The sequence below is a fragment of the Daphnia magna genome, linkage group LG10 (genome assembly GCF_020631705.1).
Source record: "Daphnia magna isolate NIES linkage group LG10, ASM2063170v1.1, whole genome shotgun sequence".
NCBI classification, from domain to species: domain Eukaryota; kingdom Metazoa; phylum Arthropoda; class Branchiopoda; order Diplostraca; family Daphniidae; genus Daphnia; species Daphnia magna.
In genome coordinates this window covers 6,550,225-6,564,763 of record NC_059191.1, presented here as the reverse complement: position 1 = coordinate 6,564,763, position 14,539 = coordinate 6,550,225, and the positions used below count along the sequence as shown (strand labels likewise).

The window sequence follows — 14,539 nt, the reverse complement described above, 5'->3', positions numbered from 1 at the left end:
CTAACCTAACCTACCCCACCCCACCCCGCGAAACCTTTATATTTTAAAAAATTTGTTTAGCAACTTTTCATTTCCCAATATTTTTTTCTAGCTCCAGTTCTATCTACTTTATTTTTATTTTATTTTTGTTTGTAAGTTGCTCGTCTCTTTTAGCCGAAGAATTTCGTTTGCTGCCAGAAATTCGTCTGCTACAAGGGGATGAACAACAAACCATTCACAAACAATAGCTAAATAAAAATAAACCAGATAGAACTAGGACTAGAAAAAAAATTGGGAAATGAAAAAATGAATAGGGTACCCTCTGCTAGGAAGAAAAGGGGGAAAATCTTAATTATGTTTATGAAAACTTATTTTTTAACGTGAAGAAGATGGTTTCTCCATAAGACGCTGCAGCCGCAGCAGACCAACTTGGACACAAATGAGATTTTCGCATTTGTGGAGAACGCGCAACGCAGGATGTTTTACTGCTCTATTGTAATATACTGAATTTATGCAGAAATCACGGAAGATTTCAGTTATTCTATTACTCACCTCAAATACGTACACCAATAAGCAAAAGACATCACAGGAAAAGTCAACAAACATGATTATTAGCAGACGTAATCGTTTGCAATGCGTTTGTTTACAAAAATTTTAGATATTAGATTCAATATTCATTTATCGATTAATATCTACTAAAAATATCGATAGTCAGTATCTAACCAATGTTAGATTATCGCCGACACTACCGGTACTGTACTTGGAATCCCATTAAGTCTGGTATTTGTCACTAGATGGCAGTGCATGATATCCCCTCAACCTCTCCCTACCACCTAGGGTTGAATTACTATCGATTCTAATGGCCGATTCGAAGTATTTCTATCAATAGTCGATCGTTTCCATTACACAAAAAGACTAAACATGAGGCCCTCACTCCATTGGCGAAGTTCCTGATAGGGTTCGGTTCCGGTCGCTATGAAATCAGGTATTTCGCATGCACTTCCGGCAAAAATGACGACAGGCGGACACTCAATGTGTTGAGGAGGACATTGGCACGGAGAAAATAAAAAATCAAAAACAAAAAAAAAGAGACAAATGAATTGTTTTGAGCTTCTTTTCTTGTTGTATTCGTTTGATTAAAGGGAATTCATCCAATACACGAACAATACACGAACAGATTATTCCATGGTCGTTCAAAAATCACAGACATTGGAAACTGATGGTTAACATCCCAAAAAGCGCAAACGTAATAGAAATACTGTATATAAGAGATAAAGTAGACGAAATGCACTCTTGAAGCGTACGTATCGAAGAGTGCTGTAAAAAGAAAATAAATTTAGTTCATTTAAAGAAACGAATGTTTTTGTTTTGTTTTTGCAACTGGAAACAATCGGAATATCGGCACTGAAAGTTAATGTGAAAAAAAGGAACAAAGAAAATGGAGAGCAAATAATTTTTGCGCCAAAAGACAATGTCGCCAGCCCATTTTAATCATTTAGCTATGTTACGGGCACGCAGCCATTTATCACAAAGAGCTAAAACGGCCGTTTGTTGTAAACGGGCCGCCTCTTGCTGAATATGTATCACATCGGTGATTTGGCCGTTTTTGACAGCCAACAGATAGGCGGCCTTTAACCAACCGAGATTAATGAATCCACGGATTTTGCTCGCGGGCTTCTTGATGTGGTGAACAATTAATTCAAGATCGGGACTCCTGTTCTCTTTATCGCGTTCCTGTACCAGCGTAGCACACTCGACTAAAAGCTCGTCCATGTCAAAGAAGCCAACTGATTGACTATTCATGCGAGCTTTGATAAATTCCACCAGTTGGATTAGAGCTGGCACTTGTCCGCGACGAATCAGAACAAAAGACGTAAGTCGGAAAAATCGGTCTAATCTAACGCGTAAATCGCTGCAAATGGTCCACGAAAGCTCAAAGGCAATTGCATCCGGACTGGCGCAAGCCACCAGCACAGCATTGGAACAGCGGAATTGTCGAGAGCCGAGTAGAGTCGGAATTAAGTAGACGCCGCTGCTATTGTTGCTGTTCAAATCGCCGGAAGGACCGCTGATCCCATCCGGTGACTGCGTAACGCTCTTGACGACAGCCAAAAAAGAGCTGGATAGTTTCCCTTCTTTTAAACAACCGTCCAAAAATGCCGTGACTTTCATTTGGAGCTGGATAGTTTTCTGGAGTGAAACGACTTCATTCTCTGGCCACCATAGAGACAAGTGCCTGTCGTTTTCTCCTTGGTCACCTAGATCTGCTTGACGGGCAAGATATTGATTCAGGTGAGTGACAACATCTTCCAGTAAATGAGAACGTGCAACAAGCGTCTCGACGCTGAAAAGATCGTTGAGGTAAAGTCGTCTGATAGCCACCAAACTGGCCCTAATCCAATCACCTGACAAACAATGGAGCTGATAGAGACTGTTCCAAAAGCATTTTGTCTCCAGCAACTGTGCGGCGGCCAATAGATGGCTCTTCCACGAGTGAAAACTAGCGTCGTGACGCTTCATCTCGATGACTAGATCCTCAAGTTTACTCGACTTCAGACAGGGCAGAAGCAAACCCTGATTGAAGACGTCTGAAGTCTGATGGCGGCTGCTGCTACTTGAGGCAAAGCGGTGGACGGCCAGATCAATCCGGCCACTTTTCTCCACCAAGTAGGCGCAGGGCGATTCTGGCTGGCCGTAATTCTCCAAGTAAAAAAGAATTTCTTCCATGATGCAATTCTTGTCTTCTACTTCAACCAAGTGGCCGGCACAAATGTCGTTTAAGCGCGTCAGTGAAGCTGCAATCAATTGCGGATTGTCGCAGTTGAAGACGGGCGAGGGCAGAGACGAAGGAGATGATAATTTTCGCGTCCGTTTCGATGTCCATGATGAACCACTATTGCTTTCGTTCCTGTTGCCAGGCAAACTGGCGCACGGAATGCTCAGACTCTCCAGCACGGAGAGAATCTCTTGCAAAAGAGGAGAATTTTTTCCTGGTTTTAGACATCTTTGAAACCGCTGGCGAGCTCCTAATAATAATAATTTTTTTTTAATCACATAAATAACTTCGATTAGGAATAGCTGTGACACATATGAGAAAAGTAATATACCTTGAAAATTGCCAGCTTTTAAGCAAACTAATCCCCAGGCTGCCCAAACCGATCCAGCATCGAGTCCAGCTTTGGTACTGACATCCAGTGCCAGGCTCCAAAGTTCAATGTCGATAAGCCGATCTCTCAATTTTCTCCAAGTATCCAGTTGCGACATTGGTTGAGGCGGAAGCAGGTGAAGGCAATTAGCCGAGACGAGCAGCGACAGTAAATCAATTTGGCCTAGTAGAGCATCACAACGGGCCAGCCCTCTCGACGGTTTGCCTTTACACTGTCCAGGCGCCGCGATAATATCAGAATATCGCATTTTCGCGCCGAGAATGAGCGATTTGATGAGGGAGAACATCATCAAAGGATCGGAACACACGTCCATCAACGTGCCGTGGACGAGATAACGGTGCAACGTAGCCAGCATTGAACTGCTCTGATCCAGGAGGAAATTAGCCATCATTTCATTGCATTGACAAAGGTGGACCATTGCTAACGCTAGGGCTAAATTAGGAGCGTGTTCGTAACTGAATTCCCGACGAGCGATGTTATTGTGCTGGGCGTCTAACGACAGGCGCCACACCAGTTGACCACCACCATCTTGCGATGGCAAGCGAATTGCGGAAAGAGCGTCCGACGTACGATCCTGTAAAGTCGAATGACAGTCGACACAGGTACGAACTGGAACATCCCCATAACCATCGACTAATCTCCGATGAGGAGAGCAAGCACCGCAGACAACTCGACCGCACCGCCGGCAATGGTGACGACGGTCAAACATGGAAAACTGGATAGTCTGACAGCACGGGCACTGATTAACATCCGCATCTGCTACCCATTGATCTTTCGGTGGAACATTGGCCGGTGGAGTAAACGTGCTATTCTTCTTCCTTTTGGGCGTCTCACCAGCCTGCCGGGCATTGGACGAGTCCTTAGTCAGAGGAGGAGAAGAAGGTATTTCTGGCAAACCCAGGGCGAGAGCTTTCGTGGCGTAGCGTAGAAGAATTGTGTCCATTTCTTCGATATCTTCGTCGGGACCATTAAGCCGAATCACTTTGATCAAATCGGTGGCTACACTCATTTGGCTGTTCATTAGGAGTTGTTCGATCATCAGAAGCGGTTGAGATAGCAAATGTTCCAGCTGGATAGCCGTCGTTTGAGGAATAGCTTCGAGAATGAGAGCTTTGTCGTACATTAGAGCTCCTAATCGAGCGGTCGGTTCTTCTTCCGACTCTGCCAATAGGGAATTATGAGCGTCTACTACTGGTGAAGGAGAATCCGGCAATGGACGGGCAGCGGGGCGTTTGGGCGGCCTAATCATGATAGGCGGAGAAGTAACCAATTCCTTTTGACCAGCTTTAGACGGCCGTTGAAGGTAGCGCCGGAAGACGGCCATGAATTCGATATTAACACGTTCACCCATGGAAGAGTCTTGAAGAGAAAATCCATGTTCCGTCTGCAATTGAAGTTCAACAACTTGAGCTAAGAGTGGAGAATGGCCGTGGAGATAGTTCATTAATTTGGCAACGAATTCACGATCTGATAGATCTACCAGTTTCTTGGCTCCGGAATCGGGGATACTGCAAAGGCATTCAGCCAGGAATGATGGCAGCTCAATGCCGACAGAACGGGCAATAGTTTCAATTTGTTCGATCGCTTCTGGGTCTTCACGCAAACGTTCCACAATCAACACTCCGGCATGGTGTTCTTCAAGCAGAAAAGCGGCACTTCCTTCACGCAAACGAGACGGAGTCAACTGCCTTAAGAGGTGAAGATAGCGTTTCATCCGAAGAAGAGGAGTTGTAGAGGGTTTCTCGAGCGGTTGCAAGTTTTGATTCAAATCTTCCAAAGCGGAATCGAATGCATCCGGAGGGCATCCACCAAGTTGCGCAGCATCGATTAGTCGTTTATATCCAATCCGGACAGCTTCAAGGTGACTAGCGCGTTGTTGTAATAGTTCAAGATCAAATGGCAGATGAGACTGAATGGGGGAAGAACCAGGTGGACAGTCAATATGTTCCAGGTGATAATTGCTGCAATCGGCCAAACGCTTCAATGTTCGCCACGGCTCAACATTAACGTCAACTGTTCCTTCAACTTTTCTTAAAGCAAAATTAAGTAATTGGACGTCCAGCTGTGGCGTTGATAACGTGGACGAATTAATTAAATCAGCCATTAAAACAGCTGATTGCCAGTCATCATCCGCCGTCAGTGAAGGCACTACCGCCTGTTGTAGCGTGCTGAGTTGCGTTTCAACAGCTGAAGGTAAGCGGACGTGACTCAGAGCGGAGTCGTTTGTTTCAATTTCAGGATTTTCGATGCCGGCGACTTGCCGACCGATGCGTTGAAGTTCCTGGACAGCCGAAGCGTGAGCCAAACTGAAATGCAATTCTCTACCTCCTGGAGTTTCCCAAAGTTGATATAAATCGGCCACTTGACGGGCGGCAGACAACTGCGAATTCATCATGGACGTAGCCATCAAGGAGAGTGGGTCGGATAGCAATCGGTTGATTAGTAGCGGATCGATGGAGCGGTCTTTTGATTTTCTCTGATGGTGCGACGAGCATGGCGATCGCAATTTACGACGGCCTGGGCTGTAGCCATACCAAGTCTGCACGGAAGGGTTGAGACGGGCGAGCCAAGCTTTGCGAACGACGGCGCAGCCATCCTGTGGCGGGCGTGAGAAATAGTTGGCCATTCGCGGATCGTGGTCGACAAGTTGCAGTCTCCAAAGTGCTTGACTGACGCGCTGCTCCAGTTTACGATGCCGTAACGATAATTCTTCGTCGTCGTCGACCTCGACAGCTTCCAGATGCCTTTTAAGCATCTGGAGCGATTTCTAAAACAATAAAAATGAGACGATGGAGAACGAAAATTAACACTCTGCTCGTAAGAAATGGGTCGCCGATCTTTTAGTTTTAAGAACCTTGTGGCGGCAATTTCGCTATTTTGAATTAGACTGCACAGTAAAGAGTTTTTTTAATGCAGGTCATAAAAATGTTAAGTGTTACCTGGAGTTTATCAGGATCTTGGCACAGAAAGCCTAGCGACATGTCGCCTTTTTTGCCTGCCAAACAGGCTGTGCTAGATGTTCCCGTTTGAGTGTTATTACTTGGGCTGTTGCTATTGGAAGGGCATGAGGGGTCACAACTTTTTTTGGATTGGAAACATTCTTCGGATTTCTTATCTTCTCCTCCACTGTCTGACGCAGTTTCTTCAAAAAGAATGTCTTCTTTTCTCAAAAAACAGAGCGAGAATACATCTTCCATAACTTGCAAACACATTTCTTTGCAGCTGATATCCCTAATGAGGTTGTCGACGGCTTCCAAGTTGGCGGTGGAGCTTTGTAATTTTTGAAGAGGTCTGAAAAGATATTGGATGAAGCTACTGAGTACTAAAAATCCTCTGTAAACATTCATAGTTGAGTTGCCAAGAAAAACAGCAACATCCTGTTGATTGACTAGCTGCAGGCCTCCCAGCACCTTCAAGGTGCTCAAACAGGACAGTTGTTGTGTGCATAGCTCCAGAATCGACTTTAGGGAGGCCCCTGATCCGTTGAATGATTGTTCGAAACACCATACTGCAAAAAAGACTTTTTCCTTGAGCCACTTTAAAGCTTTACTGAATGGATCTTCTTGTTCCAGCAAATGGAGTGACTTTTCCAACAGGTCAGACAACTCTGTGACAAAACAGCATAGAATTTTGGTGTCAGATATGGATTCAGCTCGTGAAAAGGAAAAGAGGGGGCGTAAAGCGTGGAGGACTTCAGCAACTCCTGCTGGTAAGGGGAACATTCCACTGGTTGTTCTGGTTTCATCCTCCTAAGAAAAATCCAACAAACATTCAGGTAAACTTCTTTTATCACATGAAAATTTCCCCACACTCACCATAAGTTGCTCAACGATGTGTGTATTATGGCGTATGACGTTCACGACTAGCAGATGTTTGAGTTCGTCTGACGTCGAAGATGTGCTATTCACTTTGACTGGCGCCAGAAGCCCATCATCTTCGACTTCGTGGAAGACCTTTCCCGATTGGTGAGCCACATGGCCAACAAACCCGTTACGAAGCAAACACTCTCTTAGGTGATTTATGTTTATTTCAATTTGCGACGATGGATAAGACATAATGAGAGAGTTCACAAGGGAAGAGTGTTGTCTGGGGTGGGCGGCTGTTGTTTATTTCCAGCAGCCGAATTTAGGGGAGAAAAAACAAAAAAACAAAATTGTATTTACATCATCACATCCGGCGTTGCGATATTTATTAATATTCTTCTTTTTCATTTCTCGTTTTTCTCTTTTTTCAGACATTTCTCCGCTTTGTATTTACAAAGTGTATTTTTGCTTCTATACTACCCCTACCATCTTGTGCATAATTCAATCATCTAGACCATATAGCTGTCGTTATTTTTGTCAAGCAAATTTTTCTGGCTGTTGTTGCCGCTACGTTAAACTGTTTCAGAAAAATTTAATTAAAAAACGTCAACTGTACTCCCTAAACAAGCAGTAGACCTTCTCTTTTACTATAATCGTGTGTATAGCGCGCTGTAGACTGCGACGGGGACAATTCATTAATGATGATATCTTCGCAATTCTGGTGCTGCAGCAGCAGCAACGCCGCCGGCTGGCTGGTCGGTTTTTGTGATGATTATTAATAGAAAAGGGAAGAAGAGAGAGAGAGGGGGGGGGAAATGGGGATGTTGGGCCTGCTGAAAGGCCATATTACACATAGCATTACGTACTGAAATGTGTACGTGCGCGTGTGTACCAGTATAGGCTGGTGATGGTGTTATATGATAAGTGAGAGTTCATCAGAATTTACAAAAACACTTTCGTAGGCTCGGCCACGCTAGAAATGTGTGTGTGTATTATAGGGCACTATCGGCAGTCGGACTGCTTTCAACGTCGTCGCATATCACTCATGCATGTAACGTTGTTTTAACTATATATACTAGTTACAGAACCCGCCCTATATGGATCCTCGGTACAGAATAAGAGAAACGTAAATGCAAGTTGAAAGTAGGAGGAGACAACGCCAGACGAGGGGCGGAGTAGATGCAAACTATCCTGCTACACATGGAGTGTGTGTGTTTGCGTCTATAAAACTTTGTTGACTACTGCTGCGTCCGCATTAAAATATTATAACACTGCAATTGCCAAAGCTGCCGGTCCAAGTAACCTACCTATTTCGTGTACGAGTGTGTAGAAGGATTGACCGTCCAGTGACACACGCACACACACTCGGTGATTACAGCATGGACAGAACTTCCATCCGGTTAGGGTTCGAAATGTCTGACGAGAGTTCAAATTGCCTCGTTCTTTTTTTTTTTTTTTTTTACTTGTTTTTTTTTGGGGGGGGGGGAGGCAAGTTTAGTTAAACTGAATTATTAAAACAATTACAAACTGGAAATTAAAGGTCGAACGTAGTAAACATTCATGTAATGTTTTATTTTTGCAAAAAAACAAAAAAAGGAAAAAGTCTGGTTGACATTTGTAAATGCACTGTACTTTACAACACATAGAAAAGCTCTGCAGGTTCATCCTAATGTGTTTCATTTTTACTGGAAGCTGCAGGGCTTTTTCTTCTCACGTCATTTCACATTAGAAGAACAGTCAGTGAACACGTCAACCAGCAAACACAGTCACTGGCCACTGGATAGGTAAATCAGCAAATGACATTTGACGTTTCATACGATAAATTCGTATGTAAACAAACGACTGCACTCTACTGCTGTCAAAAAGTAAATTTTTTTCCCGTCTAGTGGAATGTATTCCATGACGAAATTTGACACATCAAAACAAGAAAAAAAAAAAAACTTCATATAAAGTCTGAAATTTGAATTCCACTACGAAATGATGAGTGTCATCCAATTTCAAAATGCAAAATATGTTGTACATACGTGAGTGGAAAGTCGAAATTGAGCATACGTAGTTACGTACTACACATGGCTGGGAAACATATTGGTCAAACGCTGCAGAATTGTTTACATTTATTTTTTCATTTAACACCATGGAAAGGAGACATTACCGCTATTACGTTTTTCATTCTCTTTCTTTTGAAAAATTGTTTCTCGTAATATTACAGGATTTTTCACGCTTTCAGCAGCCACATTGAAGTGAACGTCGTCACATATTTTTTTATTACTATGGGACGAATGCTGGGCAAAATGCGTCCGATTGATAATGAAGGAGCAGACGACGCCACGAATATCACGCTGGATTATGCAAATGTCACCATGTAAATGTTATTGTATTCTTTTCTTTAAAACTACACAGTACAAAAGAAACAAGAAAAAATAAAATAAATTCTAGAAGAGAATAAAAAAAAAATAACACACATTTGCTGATGAAAGTGATGACCTATCGTCCCTTCTATTTGCTATTGTTTGGCTGGATGCTCTGCTGATGATAATCATTCCGACACGTCACGAACTCTCATCAGCTGCAAAATATATTTAGCCTTATATATATGTAGGATCTGGCGTACGAAAAAAAAATTGGTATTCAGGTCACATCGATGACACATGGACGCAAAATGCATAAGCCCAGAGTTATTTGTTTCACAGCAACCCCAGCAACAATCAGTTGTTGTTGCTATACGTTTCTTAATGCGCGTCAAGAAATCTTGTATAGAATACGTAGGGGAGGGGGGGGAGTAGCTATATGTCACACAAACTGATACAAATGCATAATTTTGGCTTGTTGTATGTGAAGGGGGAAAAAAACGATTCATTTTGAGGTTTTTCTCTGGGTGAGAAAAATGATGGGATGTTGACATCAATTGGCGTCGATTCAAGTCGTCAGGCATTCCTTTATTCGCTTCGTTGATTACTCCGCTTACATCCTCTTTTTTAAGGAATTTTCTCTTTCCCTGCTTTGTTTAGACGGCTAACTGCCTAACGTATATTGTCTTTTATTGATTATAATCGGTAAAGGCATACCACATCATAATTCACTCGAGTGGAAATAGGGCTACGTTCCGTGGAGGCACGGCTCATTGGCAGTGCAATTGTCAATAAAACTATTTCGATGTGCCGAATTTTTGACTCGAATATAAATCTGAATAATGTGTGATGATTAAATAGTTGAGACTTTGTGATGCAAGATCGATGTGAATACAACAACAAAAATGCATGGCAGAAAGGCGACACGCGCCGAGAATAATCGCAACAAAAACAAAAAAGTTTTTTCGAAGAAATATTTTGTAGAAAAAAAAAAAAGTCCTATTAGATATGTTTGGTGCATTGTTGATTGTCGGTATTTGCTTGTAATCCGGCGTCGTGTGTGGGGCGACGTCGTGTCAGACGAAGCTTATTATATCAGGAAAAAGGGCGCGTCCTATAAAATAATAGCGACAGTTTTACGAGTTGTTATTCTACCCGATGTGTGTCTATATCGAAGAGCCTATTTGTCTAAGGACTCCATTCATTTCTTATATCCTTACATAAAAAATTAGGAGATTAATAATAAAGATTTTGCCATGAAAGGGGAAAAAAAAAAGAATAACCAAATTATTTTTTGTGGTAAAACAGAGAAGAACCAGAGAAAGATGTTGTATATAATTTGGTCCAAGAGTCAATCCGTATTCTTAGCGCTTCGTTGAACTTTACGGAGGCAGAGCCAACCATTTCAAACAAAACAAAAAGATTTGATGAGAAAGGGAAATAATTCAACAACAAACAAAAAACAAAAAACAAAAAAACTTGAATTAGTCTAATGTGGAGAAAGAAAACATGAAATCTGATTAGAACTATTTAAGTTTTCATTTCTTAATGTGGAAACAAAAGAAAACAAGGCCATTTTTTAGTTGATTTACCCATTTTCCTGAGGACGCGTTTCTAAACTCTCGTGTCCGGGATTTGCTTACACGATGGCAGTCACGCACGCAGCCGACATTGTCCACTTTGTACAGCTCACTTTTTATCGTCCATTTATTTAAATGGGCACAAGCTTTGCACGAAAGAGCTGCTCTTCATCTCCGATATTTATTCTCTTGACCTTCTTCCCGCAAACTATTGTGAAATCTGCAAAATTCGATGCACATAGTAACAAGAACCCGCAACGACCCCGTATGTTTACAACTTGAACAGCAGCCGACGTGTCTATGATTATTAGAAATCGATTAATTATACTTATCCTGTGCCGTAGAGATCGATTTGTTGGGTTAAATTCCATGTTCTGCTGCTCGCTGATTGGGTGTTGTACAAATGACTTTCATACATTTATTTTTATCAGACGCATTAAGGAGACCCATATAATAACGCGTTAGCTCTCACGTGAAATAATGTCCATCGGGAAATGTTTCACGAGGGACCTACATGACGAGAAAATGCAGACGACAATTCTCTGAGGGTCATGTAACACATGTAATACTATCCGTCATCGATCTACGTTAAAACTTGTTATATTTTATACTACTACGGGATAACCTCAATAAGATATTTATATTTAAATGAAAAAAAAATTTTTTTTTAAAGATCCTTAGAGGGTGGATGCAATTGGATGTGCAAATTTCGGCTCTCCCCAGTTCATAGTACAAATGTCGAGATAAATAGCTGTGAATGATTGCCGGAGGCCAACAAGAGACCAATACATTATAATGCTGCACAACCCTAAGAAATAATGAAAATTGCGGATATCAAGAAATCGACGAAAATGGCTCCGAAGAATTTGACGTCATGAATGCGCAAGTGTTCTATTTTTGTAATATTGCAATGGCCCTACGGCAATTTCCACTATCGAGGACATTTACATATACACGTTGAGATGTCAACATGTATGAAATAGCGTCCCACAGGGTTTGCGCTCTAGTGCCGCCCTTATTTTAGAATTCACCTCAGTTAGAGCGAACGTGTCGTTTATTATTTATGTCACCTCTATTATTTGAATGAATAAAATCTAGAGTATACTATTTTATCAACGCCAAAATCATTTATCATTTATCCAGAAAATTTGGCTGTTGCCCCGTGATGTCCTTTCTAATTATTGAATCAATGACGTCATCCATTTTTCGCATCCCCAACTCAGAAGACCATATAATTTATCAACTTAAATTAGACTCGTATTCCGGATAAGTATACATCGATACAGACACACATATGTGCTCCACTGTTATTCACTTAAAGCTTGCGTATGCATGTTATTCTCTCGAGGCTCTTATACACATCCAGCTGCAATGTCTGCACAGTCCGTAGTACATAATCTATAGAGCGACGAGTGCTGGAAGAGAGAAAAAAAATACACATATATATATAAATTCAACACGAACGTGATCAACCGGATGCGAAGAAAAGAGGGCCCGTGTGTATAGAATCAATATATTGTGTGTGCGTATACATTCTTCTTTTCTCCTTCAACGATCGGCCAAGGGTGTTATAGGTGTGAACACTGCGGTATGGACTACATACTAAGAGTCCAAAGTTAAACTTAAAAAATAATCAATTAGAATTCCAGTTATTACATTTCGCGGCAATGTTCGTGTTCTTTTACCATTCCAAAATTTAATCTGAGTTTGGCCTGTTCGACATTGATCGATTTTCAGATCTTGCCGTTCGTGTACATGGTGTGGCTACATGCGAAATAGGGTTGCTGTTTATTGCTATCTAATGACGATGCCGTAAGCCGATGAAGATGGGTTTCTCAATCCGCTCTATTTAACACGAAAAGAATGCGTTACCAAAAAAAAAAAAAAAAAGAAGGGAGATGCCTTACATCCAAATATAAAGCTATCATACAGCCCATAGATTTATATAGAGAGATGAGAGGCACATAATAAAAAGAAAAAGGGTCCTATATTTATACGGAGATCTATACGAGAACATCAGGGCCATCTGCGATGGGCTGCGAGCCAAGAAACTATTTTGCTGCAGTGGGATAAGACCCCCGGATACAAGGGCTGGGCAAAGGCTTTAAATTTCTAGCTGAACAGTTTGCCTTTGCGCAGTGGCCACACCTACACAACACCATTCTATGAAATTAAAAATTTACATTTCAGATCTTTATTTATTTATTATTATTTTTTTTTTTAGCTTTATTGTCTTTACTGTTAAAATACTAAATCGTTCCGACAATGAACTGCTGGTTAGAATTTTAATATTCACCCCTTTGTTTTAGTGTTTCACAATCCGTTTGGAACTGTAAAAATCGATGATGAATTCCAAATAAAAAGAATCAAACAAATGTGTTTTTTTTTTTGTAATCTTTTGTATCTTTTTTTATCCACGTGCCAAATGACAACCTATAGAATCATATATGATGATGATGAAGAACAAGGAAATCAAACAAACAAGAGATAGAGGAAAAGGAGAGACTCAAATACTTTTTGTTGTAATAAATAACAAGGGGCGGGAAGATCCGGGGCTAAATAAAATTAAAAAAATAAAATTACGGGGAGAGGGGTATAATGAAAATCATCATCATTATAGAATCATGATAAACTTTGATCCAAACCAACAAACAAACGACAGATAATGGCAGAATTATGTAATGGCAGAGAGAGTTTTTTTTTTTAGAGAGTATACTGAGATAGAGAGAAATGGAGGGGGGGGGGCGTTTTCTTTTGATGAGGAGGTGGGGGGGTATTGCACGTTAGGCGAAAAAGGTCATAGTATTGCTCATCGATACTGGATTTTTTAAGTAAAAAACATTTTTTTTCTTATTTTGAATTTAAAAAATTTTTTTCATCAACTTTTAATTTTCCAATTTCTTTTTTTTTGCGACTACGAAGGTAAAAAAAAATCAAATAAAAAAAAACTTAATTTTAATCAATTTTTCGCGTTTTTGCTGCTCTTCTATTTTTAATTTTTAATTTTTTTTTTAGAACGCACCATACACGCACACGTTTTATTTTTTATTTTTCGAGTTCTCTCAGACAACAAATTCGAAAAAGGAGATTGAAAAAGGGTGAAAAACAACGTCATTCATCATCTATTTATAAATCTGGAGAAGATTTTTCATTTCAATCAGTATTCTTCTAAATTTAGTTGAAGTTACTTGTTGCTCGATTATGCGGCCGGTGTGTGTGTGTGTGTGTGTGTGTGTAATTCAAAAAGGGAGATAGGAGGAAAGGTGAAAAGTGTAATATTTATCATATACATTATCGAATTTTCTTGGCTTCCCTTTTATTTTTTCAATTCTAATAGAGAAAGATGAAAGAAGTTATTATATTTATGTAAGAGAGAGAGAGAGAGAGAGAGAAAAAAAGGAGAGATGGATTTGAAAAAAAAATAATAATAATAATAATTAAACAAATTTGTCTTAGGGGCGACTAATTTAGCTCGGGTGGGTATAACAAGGTGCTGATTACACGATATAACAAACAACAACTCACGAGAGGGTGGCGCGTTTATACAAAAAAAAAAATCTTTCAAATGAAAAGAATTTAAAGAAAACTTGACTCGGTTGGGAGATCTTCTGTTTGTTTTTTTTTCTTTTTCTTTTGGAACATTATCCCAAATTTTGACGATT

The 14,539-nt window shown here is 40.7% G+C and overlaps 1 protein-coding gene and 1 long non-coding RNA gene across 3 annotated transcripts; both read right to left on the bottom strand.

Annotated features, from left to right (window-relative positions):
- Positions 1–1,082: 1,082 nt before the first annotated feature.
- LOC116932847 lies at positions 1,083–7,283 on the bottom strand. Its single transcript, XM_032940738.2, has 4 exons — positions 6,962–7,283; positions 6,086–6,895; positions 3,087–5,913; positions 1,083–3,005 (listed from the first exon to the last, which is right to left on the bottom strand). The coding sequence occupies exons 1-4, from the start codon at positions 7,199–7,201 to the stop codon at positions 1,471–1,473; spliced, it is 5,412 nt and encodes a 1,803-aa protein (XP_032796629.2). The 5' UTR covers positions 7,202–7,283; the 3' UTR covers positions 1,083–1,470.
- Positions 7,284–8,715: 1,432 nt separating this feature from the next.
- LOC116931798 lies at positions 8,716–11,491 on the bottom strand. Of its 2 annotated transcripts, XR_004399167.2 has the most exons (3): positions 10,890–11,180; positions 8,974–10,411; positions 8,716–8,831 (listed from the first exon to the last, which is right to left on the bottom strand). It is a non-coding gene; the product is annotated as an uncharacterized LOC116931798 (long non-coding RNA). The 2 variants fall into 2 exon arrangements; XR_004399168.2 differs by lacking the exon at positions 8,716–8,831 and having other exon boundaries at positions 9,305–10,411; positions 10,890–11,491.
- Between the last annotated feature and the right edge of the window lie 3,048 nt (positions 11,492–14,539).

Bases quoted from the DNA above. Each gene is read 5' to 3' on its own strand.
- LOC116932847 (XM_032940738.2), bottom strand. From the start codon at position 7,201: ATGTCTTATCCATCGTCGCAAATTGAAATAAACATAAATCACCTAAGA. The intron at 5,914-6,085 runs GTAACACTTAAC...TTATTGTTTTAG, and splicing joins AAGATCCTGATAAACTCCAG to AAATCGCTCCAGATGCTTAA. The intron at 3,006-3,086 runs GTATATTACTTT...TATTATTATTAG, and splicing joins AAAAGCTGGCAATTTTCAAG to GAGCTCGCCAGCGGTTTCAA.